We start from the raw sequence: 20,635 nt of genomic DNA, 5'->3' as shown, positions 1-20,635 counted from the left end.
TAATTCTAAATCAGCTGCTCAAGATTCTCTGACCTCTTAGTGCTTATTAAATAATTATAATTTACCAGTAATATCCTGAAACCTTCCATTTCATAAAATAATCACTTAATACAGTATTTTCATGCTAAACCATCATGTAAAATATTGCCTTTCTAGCAAATTTTTAAACTAATTTAAATAGCGCTAGTATTTTTAAACATTTAGTTGAAATTGTAATTTTCTGGGAGGTGAAATGATCTCCTAACCGTGTTGTGAAAGTTTCTTACTGGCATTTATTTCACATGAATTAAAATGAAGTACTGAATAGTGAATTCACATTTGACTGTTTAATTAGCAATAATAAACAAAGATAAGTCTGCTCAATAATTAAATTTAAATTGAACTTCACTATAATTCTGCATCTGCTACATGTTTCCAAGTATCAGAATCAAATTAAGTCCTACTGTAAATAATTTATTTTTCTATGCAAGTTTGACACAATAAAAAACTTCCTTTTTTTTTTTGTACATTTAATTTTATAGGCTTTAAGTAGTAAAGTGGTGGTTTTACCAGTTAAATTATTAAATACTCCTTTGAATTTTAGGTATTTTTAAATTGTTAAGAAAAGACCAAGTGTAATTTTTGGCATTTACTAATATTTGAGTTGTTTATTGCGTAAACCATATTGTTTAAAGTCAAACTTACACAGCAGTCAAAAATGTCAAAAAGACCTCAAATTCATATTTTTGTGGGAGCACCCAGTATTCCAAGCCCGCTGGAGGTGTCAGAGCAAAGTAGTTCAGCACCTGCTGCTGAAAAATGGAGAGAACTCCGCTGTTCATGTGATATACATAGTCTTTTTTCTGAAAAAGTCAAAGGTGCTGACCACATAGTGTTTCAGGCAGAAAGCTTTATAGTCACAGCAGTTCCTACAAATGATGACAGCTCTCAGCAGTCTAAACAGGGGAGATTAATGGTAGCAAAAGAATATTTGACATCTCTTGTACCTGTGGCAGTAACTTGTACCAGCACACCTAAAAAGACTGAAAGTTTAATTTATTCTGATTGTCAAATATCTAAAGATAGATGCACGCATGCAAATATAAATCAGGCTGCAGATCAACACCTTCCTCAAAAATTTGCAGAATCAGCTAGTCAGGATAAACAATCACATGGCTGTTGTTCAGACCTCACCAAAAGAAAAGCCAGTCATTTAGAAGTTAATAGCTCTGACATTTCTGATTTGGTTGCCAGTACTAAGCAGATTAGCATACATCTAAGGTCTGTGGGACAAGGTGTTCAATCAGATCATAGATGTGATCACCATGAACATCTAAGTCAATATCTGGATATGTTTTTCCCCCAAAATCAAGAGTCAAAACCAAAAGGAAAACCAGGTGATTGTTCAGACCTTGCAGTGTCAACTGATACTGAATTTCATAGTATAATGACTTCAAGTCAGATGGCTGTTTTTGCACGGGGTCGGAATGAGATGCAGAAAAGAATCATAGAACTATCGGAAACAGAAGCAGGCAAAAAACCTGAAGAAAAGCAATATGATAACTTGCAATTTGATTCTGGTGTTGGAACATGTCTTAATGTGGCTGAAAATGAATATAAGGAAGAGTATACAAGTTCCCTTGAACTTTTCAGTTCTGAGGATGGTGGGAAAAATGTTTGCTTTGAAGCTACAAAACAAGAAGGAAGTGCTCAGGAAAATAGCAATTTTTTTGCTGAGCAATTTGTAAATGAAATCCATATTGAACCATTGAGCTCAGGAATATTGTGCTCTCAAGTAGACAGTTCTCGTAAGAGCTCTTCTAAAAGAGCCCGCAAGTGTGAAGATTCCTTTCATGTTTTTCACTCAGCATTTGAAAGACAGCTGAAATCAAAGAGAGCTAAACTGAATTCTTCTCCAGCTGCTCCTGGGATGAGAGTGGATCAAGAGAGGATGACAGAGTTCAAGAAACTTCAAAAGAAACTATCACCACTTAAGAATTGCTGCTGCAGAAATCAAAAGTACAATGTTTTGGTCACAATAGTACATCCTTGTCATATCAAAGAAATACAGGTGAAGACTAGACCAAAATCTTCATGTAAAGTTCCTGTAGCAACAATTGTAGTTATTGACCAGTCAGAAATTGAGAGAAAGGTGGTGCTGTGGCGTGGTGCTGCATTTTGGTCACTCACTGTGTTTCCTGGGGATATTGTACTGCTTACAGGTGAGAATTCCTTTATTTGCCCTTTTAAAATGTGGATCTTTAAAATGCCTGTTTAAAGTGGAACAATATGTAACCAGTAATTTGGAACTATGGCTAAGCATTTGTAATATCTTTCTTACATCACTCAACATCACTTTGAATTCTCAGTCATCCTGCCAGTGGAACATCGACTGTCCCATAGAAGCTTACCCATCTCTTATCTCTTTGAGGCACAGCAGTGCATTGATGCTACAGCAGTGCTATAGGTAATCAGGTATATTCTGTAACCTGTGTTTTACAAGAGTTGTTCCTGAAAGGTAAAAGTGCTACTACAAACCAGATGTAGTAGTTATTTGACTTATGGACTTTTTTGTAATTCTCTGCTGTTGGACCAGCAGATGGACTGGAAAATTGTGATGTTACGTTCAGTCTCAGAATGAGAAATGCTTTTCCTCCTGGGAAGGACTTTGTAGCTTAGCACTAGCATCTTGAGATGGATCATGTTGTGAATTAGTAACTGACATAGACTGCAGAAATATAAAATGCTGTTTGCAGTTCACCTTCTTCAAAACATGTCAGCTAATAAAGAAGATTCTTCCTGATAATTCTTTGCATTCTTTAATACCTAATAGGAGCCAAAACCCTTCCTCTTTAAGAGAACACATGTCATGTAAGAGAATGCAGTACTATAAAAATGATGTTGCACCTAATTTAGGGCTGGATTTGACCAGGACTTCATAGTGGTCTGGCCATTTAGGTTTTGCAATATGCAAAAAATGATACAATATAAAATTGTTTGAACGGTTTAAGATGCCCATTTCTCTTTAGGAGTTATTTAAGTGCTTACAGGTAGATGCAAAGGTAGATATTTTAAGGAGATTGAAGATAAGCTAGGGTTTTTCTTTTCTTCTTAGACATTCTTATCTCAAAATACATCAGAAGTGTTTCTGGGTAAGCCTAGTACTTTACTACTCATTCTGAAATGTTGCACAATAATAATTTACTCAATACAGTGACCCACTTCACTTACACAGTACCTGCTACAAGGCTATTGAATATTTTATATTAATTGAAGAATTACATCGAACTATTGAGAAAATTTGATTAAATGATTGTAAATGGTGTTGGTAGATTTTAAGTCACTTTGTTTCCAAGTGATTTCTTTCAAACTGTCGTTCACACCTATATGTAGGATGGTTCTATAGTCAAGAAAAGTATGATACACTTCAATATTGTTGATACATGAGTTGATAAGGTTGCTTTTTTTCCTTGCAGATATAATAATGTATGAGAATCTTTGGTGTGGAGAAATCATGCTGCAATCTACCTTTACCAGTCAGTTACTGAATCTGGGGAACTGCTCAGCTCTCAATCCAGAAGAATGTAAGATTGTCGTGCATAAGTTTCCACAAAAATCACAGTAAAATAGCTGTTTAAAGTACTTCATTTTGTTGGCAATGCCTCATACACAGGATAAAATGGAAATGTGAGCAACTGAGAGGTACAAAACATTATAGGAAAGCATGACAGGAACACCTATGGATACCTGTGGACAAGATGTGCACATGATGACATCAGATAGGCACGTGGAGTTTATGGTAAAGTTGGCTGGTTACCACTCAAAACTCTGAAAAACTGAATTCTTTGAGCTTAGTTTAAGAAACAGCAGTTATCCCAGGACTCAACCACAAGATCACTGAGTTTTCATGAGGATTAAATTTTTTGCAAAAATTTTGGAGGCTTAGAGAGTAAGTAGATCCATTCAGGGGAAGTAATTCATTGCAGGCTATTAAGCACGAAGTCTTTAAAGATACCTGAGCCATGGAGGGTTGGAGACTAAGGGGAAAATGCAGTGGAAGTATCACCATGAACTTGCATTCTTCTTACCATCTTCCAGATGTCCATTATTGCCAGCTATTTAAGGCAGGTTCTGGGGTAAATGATAAAGAACGGCTATTCTTCTTACCAAGCTGTGATAGACGATTTCTTTCCTATTTTTGGTGTAACTTAAAATATTGTACTTGGCTTAACTTTGGGATGTTATCAAGAGGAGGCAGATGAAGTACAGTTTGATTTTTGGATCAAGTGTTACACATGTCAAGAATTTCTTGCCTTAGAATTATTGTGAAATGGTTTTGGTTTTGCCAGTGTAAATACGTACTAACTGATAAATTTTATACTTCTAAGCTTAAAAAAAAAAAGGGTGTCCCTTTAACTTTGTTTTTTCATATAAGTTTATCCTATAGTGGATGGTGGTGTTCTCCATGGTTTATTGGCATACATATCATCAGAATTTCCGCACTTTGGAGACATTCCACGAAGACAAGTTCAGACACTGGATAGTGTTCAGTATATGCAGCTAGACCAGCTCCAGCCAAATACATTGGTTCACTCAATCTTGAAAATTATCAGCATTGCTGTATTAACAGGTAAGTTCAGGCAGTAGACTTCAACTTCTGGAACTTCAACAATAGGTGAAACTTAAATAGTAATTTTGCAAGGCAATTCTTCTTGTTTCCCATTCTATATACCAGTGTTTGACATAGGAGTCACAAGTAAAACCTTTGTGATGATCCACTCATGGGGGCAGTTAGAGAAATGGAGTTAGAGACAGGAAGGAAATAATGACTGTAGTCAGCTGCTGAAAGGAGGTTACTGCACACTGGCGCTGATCAATAGCATACGTGTCTGCGGGAGAAGCATGCGGGCAGTGGGCACTGATAATCAGAGTTCCTGCTCACTGAGGGATTGGTGTGTTTTCGCTAAGGAATGAGCACTCACCACAGACTGCAGTTACTAATGTATTGACTTGTCAGTGAGATGGCTTGAGCGTCTCCACAGCTCCAAGTAGCGTGGTACCTGATCTTCAATAAGATGGAGGATTGAAGAGAGATTCAGGTATGAAGTATAGTGTTGGGAGGTGGAATGGCAGCAGAAATATCTTAGATATAAGGAATGTGGGCTCGAAATCCTTTTCAGGGAAGACAGGTGTGTATAGCAGGATTGCTGAAAAGAGGGAGGTACTGCAGTTACAGTGGAGGAACATAAATATGTTTTTTAATGGCTCTTGAAATCCGAGAGGTACATTCTTGCTGTAGACCACTGCTTGAGAAAGGAGCTGGTTTATGAAAATGTCATGTGGGACAGTCAAGCTTTACTAATTCAAAGGTCACCATCCAGCTACCTTCCATGTAAGCATCCTGTCATTAAAGGAAAATTTGATTGCACTGTAAATTATATGTTTTTCAGAATGAAATAAGTTATTGATTATTTTAATCTACTGTTTTAGGATTTGCTTGCCTTTCTTACTTTATAATGAAACTGTGTTGCTCTTTTCTAATGTTTTATTCAGAACATTTCTTGTTTATTTCTTTCTATTTTTTCCTACGTAGAATAGATTTTTAAAGCTAAGCGTTCCTGCTTTCTTAAATATGTGCAATATTTATTTATAATAATCCTGACTTGTGTTCTTTTTTGTACAAGTTCTTTTTGATTTTCAACACTGGAAAATGCACAGTGTGAAACTACTAAGATGACTTACTGTGATACTCTTATTTCTTCTGCATGGGCACAACAGAGAACTACCTCATCAATATAATTTGTTTTGGAAATCTGAGTTTCCTGTATATTTTTGTTGTAAAGACTCTTCTCTGCCAAAGAATCATGGTCAACAGTCTATGTACTGATTTTTGGAGTTTATTCTTCTGTCACATGTTCCTTTTCTTCTAATAGTGAATGCAGTTATTTCAGGATTCCTTTTGCTTGAAGCAATTTTCAATGTTAAAATTGATAATTTGTTTCCATTTCTTCATAATCAGGCCTTACAGCTGCTTCCTAGCATCTTCTCCATGAAATGAACAAAACCAAATTACCTTGGGGCATTCTCAGTATTTCATGCAGTGTCTTGCCATATTTTTTAACATGCTTTGGGCAGTTAAAGGCCACTGTTCCCACATGGAAAAGGAGTCTTCCTCTCTTTTCCCTGCATAACTGTTCTGATTATCTTTTCTTTACAGTACCACTGTTTCTCAGTGCTTGACTTCAGGCTTTGCACATAAATTTGATCATATTGCACTATCATCGTGTATTAGTGCTTGTATTGGTAAGATTCAAATTTTTACCCACACTGTCAATATTATGTGTATTCATTATAAATGGAAAATTTTGAAGATAGAAATCTTCATAATTTATTATGGTACATAAATATCAGAACTGTTAGATATTTAAAGCAAGACTTCTCGTGCAAAAATTATTTGTTTATGAAGAATATTTTAGTTTTAGTGTGGAACTGAAACATACAGGCATCATCCTGGATAAGAGTGCTGTAGAGATTATAATTGTTTCAATTTATATATACTGTTATTAATACTCTTACTGTGATTGTACATGACTATGGTTTTATTTTATGTGAAAACTTCTAGAGAAATGTTTCTTTCAATGTATTCCTCGGAAGTTACAGGAACTTTAACTGCCGATTATGACAGTCTGTTGCTGAGAGATTCAGTACAATTTCTCTCCACTTACACCAGTCAGGATGAGTGGGTGCTGAAAGATGCTCAGGTATACGTGCTGTTTCAAAGGGAAGTGTCCAGTTGCTGAGTATTTAGGTGGATAAAGGTAAATTAATATACTTTACGCATTCCTTCGAACTATATTCATGTTGCTGAAGAAATCAGATTGCTTTCTCTCTGTCCTGAAAAAATTGTAGGTATATTCTTGTTTGCTTATAATTGTACCATAAAATACAATAGCAGCATGATTTTATCTTATTGAGGCGTGTGGGTTTTGTGTGTTTATATGCTTTTTACTGTTGAAGTGATATAATTTCAAACTCTTTCAGAATCTGTGTATAGCTACAGAGGTGGCAAGCAAAGAAAAATTATTCTGACAGTAGAACAGAACAGAGATCAACACTATAGGATGGTGCTGTGGGGAGCAGGGGCTGCTTGGTGCCCTCAACTTCAAAGGAAAAAAGGTAAAGTCCTTGTACTTATAGGTAGCTGTAAAAGGATTTTTGTGATGCTGTTAATATCTTTAAAATGCTCAGCTGGTAACATTTTTCCATTCAACCTTTAAATACTACCCTTGGAAGGGCAACATGTTTGATACCAATTTTAACATGTCTCCTCTGTTTAGAAGCAGTGCCATCAGCAACATGATTTGAATGCACTCATTTTAGAAGACTGAGAAAGCATGAGTATTTAGAAACTTGAATCTAGGCACAAGATGCACTGGTACCTAGTTATGTAACTATAAAAAAAAAAAAACCAACCTTGAGTGTTAACTATGTTATCAATTTTGCTGAGTCTTCCTTATCGTTGTCTGGTTTAGCATGAATTGCTGGGTTTTTTCCACTTGTGATTTTCATTCTCCACTTTCCACCTTACTAGGCTGTCAGGCTTTATATCTTAATGGTCTTGCTATCAAGTCTAGCTGTAACTGACTAAAAGCATCTCTTGCAAGAATTACATAGCAGTGATTACTACCAAATTTTGTTTTATTCCTGGCTTTGTTCTTTTAAAATAAGTGAAACAATTTTTTGTTAAATTGATAACTTAAGAGTTTGTATTTCTGATCAATGGATACACTTAGGAAGCAAATGCTGTATTACTTGAAGCGCTGAATATGTCTGCCTAAAAAGTGCAAAATAAAACCCAGAAAGGTTAAACAACCTTATAGTGAATCTTTACCTATTAAATGTAGACACTCTGAAGTCTGCCAGTTCCACTTCAATTTATAAGTTATCTTCACTCCTAGAAATCGTTTCACTGCAAGACCTACTCTTACGCTACTTGAAGATGGTCCAATTTAAGCATTAACCAATTAACTTTACTACATAATACCTACATGGCTCTTATTTTTGTGCATACTTCAGCGTGAGCAGCTATATACTGTTTGTTAGATGCTTAGAAAGCTTATAGAATTTAGTATGCTAGAATATTACACTTTTCAAAATATAGAATTTTAAAATTTTTCGTAGCTGCAAAAAGAAGATACCAAAGTTAATTTCTAAGACACAATAATACATCATTCTCTGATACTTAAAGCAGAAAAGTGTAAGATGTAGATCTCTGTAGCATTAAGTATTTATACCTGATGTAAAGCCTGTGTCTTATTTTCCAGCTAGTGTTCTGTGCATCTAGAAGTTGGCATTTTAATGATTAAAGGATTATCTGAAATTCAAGATAAGAGTGATTTTTCAACTGTTCAAATACTTAATCACAGGCAAACCATGAACATTTGATCCCAGTAAGATAGCCAAAAAGATAAATTCACATGATACTAAAGCATACACAACACAACAACTAAATAGTGAATGGGTTACAGGAAGAGCATGATGTCCATCCTTGCTAGATAGATAGATCAACTGTGGTATGTGCTTACTGGTTGTACTAGCAGATTAGAAACCTCATAGTCTTCTAGAGGAAGGTATGGAGACTTGTAATTTTTAAACTGTCTACATACTTAAAATAAAGTGCAGAAGACTATACAGTTCTAGAGCATCTAAAAATTGTTGCCAGTAAAAGTTAATTTTATTTTTGATCTCTTGCTAAAAGTCAGTCCAAGCTTCCAGTATACAGTCATCAGACATTCAGTTCATGCTTTGTGCTCATCTGGTTTAGATTACCAAAAAAGAAAGATTTATTTCAGTAAATACATTTCTGTAAACTTGATTACTTATAATTTACTCGTGTTTTGTGATCAGTTTTCTAATCAACAGGGGAACGTTGAAGATTTGAATAATAGGTTAAATTCAGGTATCAACCAAATCTTGTACCCTAGTTAGACTATGTCCTCTACTTCCATATATCCCCTCTTGCCAAGTGCCCGTTTGTTTCCTCCCGTTTAGGTTTTTCCTCAGTGTTGCTGTAGTATTACTGCCTGAATCTTGCTTTGGACTGGAGCATTCTCAGTTCTAGGGGGCTGCAAGATCTCTAGTCAGATAGGAGGTGCATGAAACTAGACTGATGCTCAGAGGAGAAGGGTTTTTTTGAGTATTTTACTGTAAAACACTGCGTCTGACAGCAGATTTTTCAGGATCTTGCAATTTTAGCAAGTTACCACCAAAAATCAGACTAATCCAAAATATGAAAATACTAAAACATGCTAATAAAATGCTTATACAGACACTTGACTACATTAAAAAAAAATTCTGTCTTTTTCTAACCTTATTTCCAAAAACGATTATTTTGGCTGCAACTTTCAGCTTGAGCAAACATGGGAAAAAATAACAGCTTAAATGGTTATCAGACTTGATTAGTAGGTGAATACTGGATTCTTACAAAAAAGTGAAGGACAACCCAAAATATATTACTCTTCTGTAATCTCCATTTTTAAAGTATTTTGCGTTATTACAGAGTCAATTGGAAGATGGAAAATGAATTAATATTTTTAAATTAGAGCATTATGGAGATAGAAGATTAAAAAACAGGGACATATTAAAGATGGAAGTTGATAAGTAACATTGCCAACTTTTCCTTATTAGAGCTGACAAGAAATTTAAGAACTGGTTTCTTTTTCAAAAAGTTGAGTTATCTTGAAAGCTGAATTCAGTACAAGTGAAATGCAAGCATCATTCTGTTATGGGAGAACTCATGCAAAGTTTATAGGAAAAGGAAAGGAAAGGAAAAACCCTACATGTCATCAGGCTTGAAATAAAGTTGCCAGAGCTGACCATATGAGAATGTCTTGCTGATTTGTTTCTCAATCTTTTAAGTGACCTTGGCTTTTTATAAATTAACCAAGGTATAGAAAGTAAACTCTTCTGTTTGCTTTTTTGTTCTGTAGATCACATATGGGACTTTAAATACCTTCTGGTCCAATGTAGTTCTGTCTCGGGTGACTTTGAACTGCACACAACTCCATGGTCATCTTATGAGTGCTTGTTTGATGATGACAAAAGGGCAATTGAATTTAAAGAAAAGTTTCAGAAGAGCAAAACATCCCTCATGCAGATGACAAAGCTCTCGGCACATTTGGAGGAAAAATGCTCAGGTAAAGTTGTTATCCATAGCTCTGTAATGTCTGTTGTGCAGTGCATATCTAAGCAAAATAGATGCTCTGTCGGTCAAGTAAAATGCTTTTTTTTTTTTTAAGTTAGCACAGTTCTGGGAGTCTGAGTTTATTCTGGAGGCTGCTGCTCAGTACCCAGCCAAACTGAATGCAGCTTTCATTCAGCGAGCCCAGAGGTGAGATAGGTGTGATATGTGGTACCGTGCAAAGATAGCTTTGGAACATAGGGAGAAATGCTGCCTTTTGTTGTCCATGCCAACCAGTCTAGTAATGATGTGATTAATCACTGCAAGTTTGTTGAATAATATTTCTCCAAAACTGGAATTCTCTAAAGCAAAGTAGCTACTGCTATTGAAAACTTCTTAGAAAAAAACAAAGAATACATTTTACAAACAGTCACCCTTTCCCAGATAAACCTAGAAGATTGCTAAGGTTGGTGTTAAACATTAAGAAGTAACTAAATAAAGTTGGCATTGCAGCATTTAACTCTAGTTTATGTATAAATAGTGGAAAGCTAAGTTGTTAAAGCTGTGCTTTTCCATGTCTCTGAATTAGCATGGAAGAAAAGCAATTGGAAATGATTTGCACAATTCTAATCTCTTGATCTCTTATTCAGGCTCTTCTATATTGGCATCTACCACAAGAGTACTTAAAAAAGTAGTACTTTTATACATTTTAAAATAATATTTAACCACAATGATTTTTCACTGCATAAATCATCTCTAAAAATGTGAGCATGTGCTACAAAAGGAGAAAAAAGTTCATAAAGTTTTATTGATAATGATTTTGGTTTTGAACCAGGTTGTAACCCTTGCTTTTGCTTTCAGTTATAAATAAAACTGAATGCAAATTTGATTGAAATTGTTTTTGTAGGAGTGGTTCAAGTGAAAGCCCATATCTTAGAACTGAAGTTTACCATTTCAACTGGTCAGTACAAGCAACTCATCTTCCGTGCTGACACTTCACTGGAGTGTGTTTTGGCTTCTCTGCCTATGATTACGTATTCAGGTTGTGCTAAATGTGGTTTGGAACTACAGACAGATGAGAACATGATCTACAAGCAATGTATTAAGTGTTTGCCATACAACAAAGTAAAAACATTCTACAGGTAAATAAAATAAAACTAAAATAACGTGTACTATTAGGGAAGTAAACTACGACTTTCTCCATTTTAAATTCCCCTATTCTATATTTAAGGTGTGGTTAGCAATTCCTATTTTTCTAATGAATTTTCAAGGACCTGTTCTTGAATACTGTATTAATTGCCATTATTTATAGGTGCTATTCTTTGTTTAAACCGAATTTTGAATACTATGTCATACAGTAATGAGGTTTACCCAGTACTGTGTCATAAGCTAAGATGGAGTAGAAGCTTGAGGACCAAAGAAAGACTCCTTGAGTGTCTTGTTGTGGTCTAAGTTTGAAATCGTGTGAATGCACAACCATATTTTTAAACTGATTCGTCAATTTTAGCTTTGCAGAAATAATATTAACAAATGTTTTCTATAAACATTCTCATAGGGAGCAGAGTTACTAAGTTATCAGCAGATGGCACTGTGAGACAAGATACATATGCAAATTTACTTAGAGAAAATAAACTAAATGGATCCAGCTGATGTAGGAACAATATTATTAAGTAATCGTTCAATTCTTAAATTTATCTTGGGCTTTTGAAATGTAAGTATCATAGCAACTTGCAAAATGTGTAGATAGAGAAGGCTAATTGAGACAATCATAGATGTATTAGAATTCTAGAATATGCAAATTTTCTACCAAAATTCTTCCTAAAATTATTCCTAAACTATTTCAGTGAGTTTAATGAATCCTTGCATACTCAATAGTTTCTCACTTGGCTTTGATTTAAATACTAGAATCCCATTTGTCTAACAAGGTAGTGACTTGGTCTTTTTTTTCTATGCAAAATAGTCTTGCATCTTTACGTTTATATGCTATTTATTTTCCTGTGAGGGAGGATTAAGTGCAAAGCGTTTTTTTCTTAACTGAAAAGGTTCCCCCTCTCTTTCATAAAATTATGACCTCTTGTGGTCCTGAAGGACCTCAATTTATTCTCTCGCATAAAAGGTGATAGAAAAATGATAAAGATTTCCAATGTTTGTATTCTCAGCATTTAAATTTAAATGCACAACTTTTTTTAAAAAAAAAAAAAAGTCTGTCATTTTTGCACTGAAATTTTGCTCTGATCAGTTTAGTAAGAATGCATCTCCTTGGTAGTATTTCCAAATTCTGTATTGTAGGATAACTTAGTACACTTACATCTTAACAGGAGAAAAATCTGTCTCTTGCTAAAGAAATATCTTGTCAAAATGAAATTAACTTATTAACTAAATATGCTGTCCTAGCATTATTGTGCTACTTAACAGCTTGATATGTCAATGGTTAGTGTTAGTCTCATTTATAAAATTGTATGCACAACTAGTAGAAAGTTATAAGGTTTTTTCTGTAGTTTGGTAATTCATGTCCTCTTATCTCAGATTGTTTTTAATTCCTCAATGTAAGGAGGTAGTAAGTTCAGTATGCTCTATTTCTAGCAATGCAATAACTACCAGCATCTCCTTGGGAGTAAAAGTTGCATATTGTTTTCTACTTAGTATGAGTAAATGTAAGGATACTAAACACTGCAGACTTCTTAAAACATAGGATTAGTCTGTAATTTGATTTACTACTTTGATTCAGGGAATGTAGTAACTTATTAACCCAACACAGAAATTTTTTTAAGGGTGTGAATATTTAAGATACAAAATACACACTATGATAGGAAAATAATAATATGATAGGATCTTGGTATTTCAGAGACTTACATAGCCTTAAAATCTTGGGTTTCAATACTGTAGGTTAGTGAAATCATCCCCTATCATCTTTTTCCTTTGAAATGTAGGAACCCAGTTTTGTTACTCTGCTGTGATTGTAATGAAACTCATCTTTTCCTTCAGATGCTGAAGACACAAGTTCAAGATAGATGCTGGTGTATATGCTTAGATAGCTTTCTTTTTTTTCCTATGTTAGATACCCAGAACACTGAACACTTTAACAGTAGTAGTAATAATGAGGCAGAAGATCCTAGAAACTTATACTTTACATAAGGGCTGTCATTATAATGTGTGTAAATATTTCCATATTCTTTTTGAGCTAGGACAGTATGAATATTAAGCTAGAAGAAATCATGAAAACTAAGACAAGGAAAAATATTTTGTATTTCAGAGCTCACCTCCTAGACTTCAGATATCACAGATAGGTCCTTGTTTCTTATATCTGTTTTTGCCTAAACTTTCAGTTTCCTAGCATCTTTTCTCTGGAGTTTGGTATGATGATAGCATTCCCTTCAGATAATTAATTTTTCAGTCTATACCAATGAGTGTTTGTCATTTTAAAAAAATGAACATTTTAACAGTAGCAGTAATGAGGTAAGAGATTCCTAGATACTTGTACTCAACAGGGATTGAATCTAACCCTTCTGTACTAGTGGAAAAGCCCATTTCACTGGCATGCTTCACCAGCTTTGTATACAGGTACTAAAGACTATTTATTCAGTAGCCTCTAAGGAGTATTTTAGTAGAACTATGTATGCCTTTAGTGAATTTAGTTATATCCTTAAATATGTTTCTAACTGTTTTACAATGATTTAAATTCACCATATTAAAAACAGTGGTATTTAAGGAATGAAGTTCATCACAAAATTGCATTTTCTGTGACACTAGTGAAAGAAAATTAACAGTGCTAGGCTCTGTTTTGAAGGCTATGTTGAATTTTTTCTCGCCATGATAGTTCACTCTTGTTTAAGTAAATAAGATTATCTGAGAAAAGACTTAGATGACCTTGAGAAGAGAGTATGAACTGAGAAACAGGTAGTCAGCATATAATAACCTGGAATGAAGCAAAACTAATCTTTCCTAATGGACCACATTTGCCTATGATTTTGAAAGCTTTAAATTTTGCAACATCTCTTAGAGCATTTCTGTGCAAACATATTTAAGTTAATTATACTGTTTCCAAAATGTTAATTTAGTATTTCTGGAAGTCATGATAAGTTTCATGTACTTCAGCATAAATTGCCTAAACAAAAGTACATTTCTTCATAGATAAAATAGCAATTGCCCACAATTATTTGGGAAGCTAAGCATGTAAGTGTACTGTTGTTAAGCTTGCTCTCGAGAAGGGAGCCAGCAGTCTTTAATGACTACAAATAGTCTGGGCCTTGGTTTCTGTCTGAACCAACAGATTTGAAATAATCCTACAGATAATCAGACATGGAGTTCTCTTATCTCTTTTGATCACTTCACTTAAGATCATGAAATTTAGCAGTAGCTTTTAGATTAACAGATGGCAAGTCAAATGATTTGCCTACTGGGAAAGTGGCATATTTGCAGTCATGCCTTCATGCCTCACAGGCATTCACGTTAGTGCTGTTAGGTATATTCTGTGTCATGCTAACTAAAGTAATCTATTAATAACACTCACCAATTGTCAGTATACTGAAGTACTGGCTGACTGTCCTATTTGACAGTGCAGCTCTGCTAGTCTCTTGAAATGACGGCCTTTCTTTCATTTCTACTGTCTCTGTAGTGAGCACATTTTATCCTATTGGGAGCATGTCCCATTAAAAAGTTTTGCACTGCAGATGATTGTGCCTTATTTTATTACTTTATTTAACATATACTGTTTTGGTACTGTTCCAATATTGCTATAACCAGGATTTACATTATTGTGATATGTCCTGATGTTTACTATTTTAGTTCCTTCTGTGGGATGGTCAGGATAAGAGCATTGCATCCTGCTTTGATCAGAGTAGTGCAGATTTTCTAAAAAGTGTAAGGACTGTGATGGTGCAGACGTTGCAGATCAAATTGTAAGTAGTCTCAGGGCAGTCAAAGAGCATATGCTGGGTAGAAGCTGCATCAGCTGTATAAATGATTAGGTTTAGTAAAATCACTCAGAAGCTTGAAAGCAAACAAACTACCTGTTGAACATCACTATAGAGGACTGCTTAAGGTATCTCATCATCATCATCTCACAGAAGCATAGCAAAAACCAATAGCAAGGACTTATTTGGGGGAACAATAAAAAAGGTATGGCATCAATAATGACATGTTGGAAAGAAGACAAACACTTGAAATACAGACAATACCTGTACTGCAAAAAGGATCATTTCTTACCAGTTGCCTGTCATCCAATATCACTTTTGAATCATGTGAAACAGCAAAATTTGGAAAGACCAGTGCTTGTGGGACAGCAGTCCTTAACCAGGTTTATTTCAGACCTAATAGGAATACTATTGACCATATCCTGTGTAGAAAATGGTTTCCAGGAAGAGGAGGGATTTTTACTTGTTTAGCGGTATGTTGAAACCATTTGGTATTTGTCATAGTACAAGAGATACTAACTTGGTATTATGTAGCAGTTATGAAGTGGTGTATAAAGACAGACAATACTAGGTGATATTGATACAGATGATACAATTCCAAGTGATACACCTAAGCTTGTCTTCCTACTTTGCATTTCAAATCTTTATGTACTCTTTGTATATTTGTAGGTACATATACTTACTTACATATTAACATTTATACTTTAAACATATGAAGTTCAAAGCCATAAATGACACAACGCTAATTTCATAACAGTGCAGTTCTCGTCTTCCAGGAAAAGACCACAGTTAAAGCATTGTTTTTGCAGTTGTCTGAAAGTAAGTCTTACTTCATAGCTTTAGAAGTTATTTTAGCATTGAGTAGTAAATTCAGGATATATTTCTGAAACTCTTTGCAAGTCTACAGATTTGACAGAGATGAGTGCATAGAGATTTTCTAGTTTTTCCAGTTCTTGGTGTTATGTTGGAGGGTAATATTACATTGTATTACTTTCATTCAGAAATTTTGCTTCTATGAAAAAAACATAGCAGCTAACTTTCAAGAGTCTTTTGTTTTCTGATCTAGACCTGCTTTGATGACAGTAGAAGATGGAGGATGTGAAATTTATGTTCATGTGGTGTCTGAGTTGATGGAAAAAATCTTCCTCAATATTCCTGCAGACTGGCTGAACAGATTAGTAGGTACTGTTTCAGTAATTACTTGTGATAGAAACAGGCAGCAAAGTTCATAATGGAAGTAAAATTTTTAATTATTGACAATTTAGAATTGGAGTGAGATTGTTCTGCAAATATGATGATTGCTCACATTGTATGAGACTTACAAAAAAAACCCAACCTCAAAGAGAGCACTTCAGGTCCTGTTTGACAAACTCAGAAGTTCACAGTTGAGGTAGCAACAGCAAGAGATGAGATGGTATGAACATTTATTATACATTATATAACTAAGTAACTAAGATTCCTTATATGCAAAATAGAATCTCTTAGCGGTTTTTAGAAATAGCTGACGTGCTTTCATGATGTAAATAACTGAGCAGTGTTTCAGACAGGCTTCCCTGGACATGTCCTATTTGACTTCTTGAGAGGTGTTTTACATGACTCACAGGTGTTACAGTTTAATGAGAACCAGTCTTAGCACATTGTTTTTAAAAAATGATTAAAAACAAAAGCTAATTTTCTGTTCAGATGTTGAGCTACACTTCCAGTAATTCAGTGTAGCTTTCATGGAGGTGGAACTTGGATGTTAGGTGCTATTATGAAAATAAAGAGTAAATTGGATTGTTCTGTCTTTTGCAGTGCCCTCTTCGGATATAACCTACAGCACAGTAGTAGCAGATCTGTGTCATTTGCTGCTAGCAGATACGGAAGCATCCTATTTGTTGGGAATTAGGAGCCATTTTGTGCTAGATGAAAACAGCTATCCTTTGCAAAAGGATTTCCATCTGCTAAATTTTCATCCTGATCTTTGAAGCATTGACCTCAGCAATAACTGAGTAACAGAGACCATAGGAACACACAAATGGCAAACAGAAGAAAAATGAATTAGCTCAAGGAAGCAAATATTTTTAAAAATACAAGAAAGGATTTTGGTTTTAACTTATTTAAAACCAAAGGGACTGGTATGGAATATCTGCTAATAGTATATACTGCTGCTGTAATACTGATACATTGTCATAAAGTATATTTTTATACATATATTTTTATCTTAATAAAATCTTACTGGGTATCTCTTCTTTTTCTCCCCAGAAAAGTTCACTAGTATTGAGAGACTGAATTTTTCTCAGATAGGGCAGATTAGAGGAAGACAGCCACAATTCAGTAATACTATTTTAGTTGTAAGATTTTTGTAACTTATCTGTAACTTGGTTATGTCTTTGCTTGCTTTGCTGTTGTAGTTGCTTTCCTTCTTTTAATAGCAGAATTTCTGCCATTTACCGTCAGCAATTTTGCTGCCATTGTTTTTGCTTGTAAAACAGAACTGTCTCACTGAATCTAATTTTGTGTATCTAGAAGTTGTTGCACCAATTTAATTAAGAGGTTTTAAACAGTTTAAACTGGTGCATTCTTTCATGGACCCTTTAAATGATTTAATTGTTGTAGTATTTATTGTTGTAGTATTATCCAGTATAAGCTGGCAAATAAACTTAATCACCTTAAGCCGATTTAATCAGTTTAACACTGGTCTGCAAAATTTTCTCCCAACTTGATCAGATTTAGAAATTAATTTAATTCTTTTTAAAGTCTTAGTGTATCCTGATAGTGATTTTTATGAGTAAAAGACTGAGTAGATGATGACTGCACCTGCCTTCATAAAGTAACAATCTCATAACTATTACTCTGTGAAAGCAATTAAATATATAGATCAGTATTTTTCTCTGATATAAATATCTTTCTCTGATATAAATTGTGCCTCTTCCTGAGGCTGGTAGAAGCTGTAGAGTATGAGTCATATTTGCTGTCTTGCTAGATCCTTGCAGACCTTTGCCTGCACTGTTCTCATTTAGGAAATCAATTTACTCAGGCTTCAAACACAGAACGGTTCTCAAAACTGAATTTGATAAATCAAGTTGTCAAATGTATTATAATGCAAGTAATATGACTGTTGAACAGCTTTCATGTGATGTTTCTTGGAAGTGGCTACTTACAATTGAATAACCGTTGGTGCTTGTTTCCGGTACTAGTTTGGATTCTGCTGTTGTATCTTACGTGAAACCAATTTGGGACTGTTGGTTTTTTAATGATGTTGATAAAAGCCATGTGTAAGCCATGTATTTTCTTGTGTACCAATAAAGGGGAGGGTAGTAATGTTTCTGATCAGTCTGGCAGCAAGAGAGAATCCTAAGGATTATTGGATGACTTTGAAGAAATGAATTCTCAGCTGAAGTTTCACAAGGTCACTTACCTTATTTCTGTATTTAACTACTTGTGTACTGATCAGTCTGGTCAGATTCTATTGATCAAACAAGTCTGTGTAGCTCTGCTTCTCATAGCAAACTTAGTCTTCTGGTTTAAGCCCTAGCCATCTTGTGATAAAATAGTTTCCTAGTATTTTTGCCTATCTCTGAAACAATCTCTGACAGTTGTGTCAGCGAGCATAGAAATGCTGATCTTACACCAGCAAAATCAATTTCCTGCTGTGCTAAGATACCTGAGACTAGTATAAGAAGACAGCACAGTGACACCAAAAACTATGTTCAACACTAGCACCACTGGTGTGCAAATCAGGTGCAAATGGCAGGACAAAATCTCCAGAAGAAACTAAGTAGCCCCTTATACAAAGGAAACACTTCTGTAGAGGAGTGGTAATTTCCACAACGTCAAGCCTAGGGCAAGGGAAGAACTAGTCACAGAGGAGACTAATTGTAGTGTCCTCATCTGATGATCAAGAATGAAAACTTACTTTTGCTACTGTTAATAAATTGTGCTAAAGATAATATGGAAAATCACAGCTTTGTAAAAGGAGAATTCAAGAAACTTGCAATGATTGAATTTCATCTCACTGTAAAAGCACTTTTTATCTTTAGTTTCATGTGACCTGGCAAAAACAGGATGATATTGTCCTAACCCATCACCTTGGGGAAAGTCCTAAGCATCTGTGCCTTTTATACTTTATTGTAACTATGCTTTACTCAGTAGTGTCTGGTTCTAGAATGTGAATTTCTTAATGCCAGGGAAAACTATGTTGAAGGGAAGAGCAATTTCAGTGTTTGGATTTAAATGAGGTATGAGTGAAAACATTCCAGGAGCATTTTGAGTTTAGTAAGACTCTTGAAAACCAGACATCAATTACATTAGAGAAATCCAAAAGATTGTTTTGCATCCTGTCAATATGTGGTCTCATTAGGATGATTTGATAACTTTGGGCGGAAGTCATGCCATCTGGATTGGTGAGCTGTGTATGGCTAACCACCAAGTTCTACATACTGTGGTTAGGTCTCTCCAGCTGACTTGGGCCTGACTGCCTCATTCTCTTCTCATGGTTTTTCAGATCACCACTCTGACTCTTGTTTAACAGTATTCTTTCTTGAAATTCAAGCTACAAACATGACACCATAGTTCAATGGTAACTTTAATAAATTTACCATAATTCTATAGTTTCTTTGGTTCCTATCTTCACTTTAGTAATTCTGTGTAGAATTTCTAGGTCCTGCTGCCTTGTGTTTACTACTTCAGACTTTTCTCCCTGCCTTTCAAACAGGAAGCCATTTTATTTTCTGTGCCTCCATCTGGCATAGAGATGTCTTCTCAAGGAGCTTTCTGATCTTTTATCACCTGTAATGCATCTTGCTCCCTTTCGGTTTCATCAAGGTGCTGCTTTTAGAATGTACTGTTATATTAGGAGCAAGCAATTATCAAATAAATCCATCTGGTCTCTCATTTCCTCACTTAGGGGAAGCATAGAATAGTGCAGATAGCAGTGATCGTTAGGCTTCCTAAAAGACTAGTAGAGGTATAACTTTAATTGGGAGAGAAGGTAAGGTAGAGTGTGATCCACAAGAGAATATAAATAAATACTCTGCTTGAGTAGTGGTAGGGCTTCTTCTCCAAGATCCTGTTCTCTAGAGCAAGAATTCATGTCTGTTCTAAAATGGTGGTAAATTGCTGCTCACTGTCGTTTGATGGGGTTGTACTTTCATTAAGTAACATGCTAGATTTATTGCAGAGCTTTAGAAATTTATCAATAGTGATGGAAAGTATTGAGGAAGGTGTCACATTTTGTATGATCTTGTATCTATTTCTTGTGTGTTTCTTGGATGGGGGTTTTCTGTGCTACGCATCTTGATAAAATTTTAAAGCTTTTTAGAGGAAAAGAAGCAGCGTTAGGCACTGAGAGGTCTTGTAATCATTCCTTCTCCTTCATCTCAATATAAGTCTCAAGCACAAGACCAGATGGATGATCCGTAAAAGGCAGTAGGTAAAAAAAAATTTCTCTACTATGTGACAATTGATAAGACTGTATTTGATCTTCATATTTAATAATGTTTCCTGCTTTACTGGAATAACTCTCTTGTTCAGGAAGACTCAAAAAGGACCTTTCTCATTTACTTCACTTGGAAGACCTTGA

General features: G+C 35.0%; 1 protein-coding gene across 1 annotated transcript; it reads left to right on the top strand.

The window, feature by feature from the left end:
* Window positions 1–697: 697 nt before the first annotated feature.
* Window positions 698–17,039, top strand: FAM35A (family with sequence similarity 35, member A). The gene is made up of 8 exons (XM_009577006.1): window positions 698–2,201; window positions 3,456–3,563; window positions 4,415–4,609; window positions 7,021–7,155; window positions 9,969–10,175; window positions 11,067–11,301; window positions 16,139–16,254; window positions 16,867–17,039. Exons 1-8 carry the CDS (start codon window positions 698–700, stop codon window positions 17,037–17,039), a joined length of 2,673 nt encoding a protein of 890 aa, XP_009575301.1.
* Window positions 17,040–20,635: the final 3,596 nt, after the last annotated feature.

The sequence above is a fragment of the Fulmarus glacialis genome, unplaced genomic scaffold, assembly GCF_000690835.1.
Source record: "Fulmarus glacialis isolate BGI_N327 unplaced genomic scaffold, ASM69083v1 scaffold11334, whole genome shotgun sequence".
NCBI lineage: Eukaryota > Metazoa > Chordata > Aves > Procellariiformes > Procellariidae > Fulmarus > Fulmarus glacialis.
Note: the sequence above shows the minus strand (reverse complement) of the source record. Positions and strands in the feature narration are given on the sequence as shown.

Excerpts from the sequence above, each read along its gene's own strand:
- FAM35A (XM_009577006.1), top strand. The coding sequence starts at position 698 with ATGTCAAAAAGACCTCAAATTCATATTTTTGTGGGAGCACCCAGTATT. Across the intron at positions 3,564-4,414 it reads AGCTCTCAATCCAGAAGAAT|TTTATCCTATAGTGGATGGT; the intron begins GTAAGATTGTCG and ends TTTTCATATAAG. Across the intron at positions 16,255-16,866 it reads CTGGCTGAACAGATTAGTAG|TGCCCTCTTCGGATATAACC; the intron begins GTACTGTTTCAG and ends TGTCTTTTGCAG.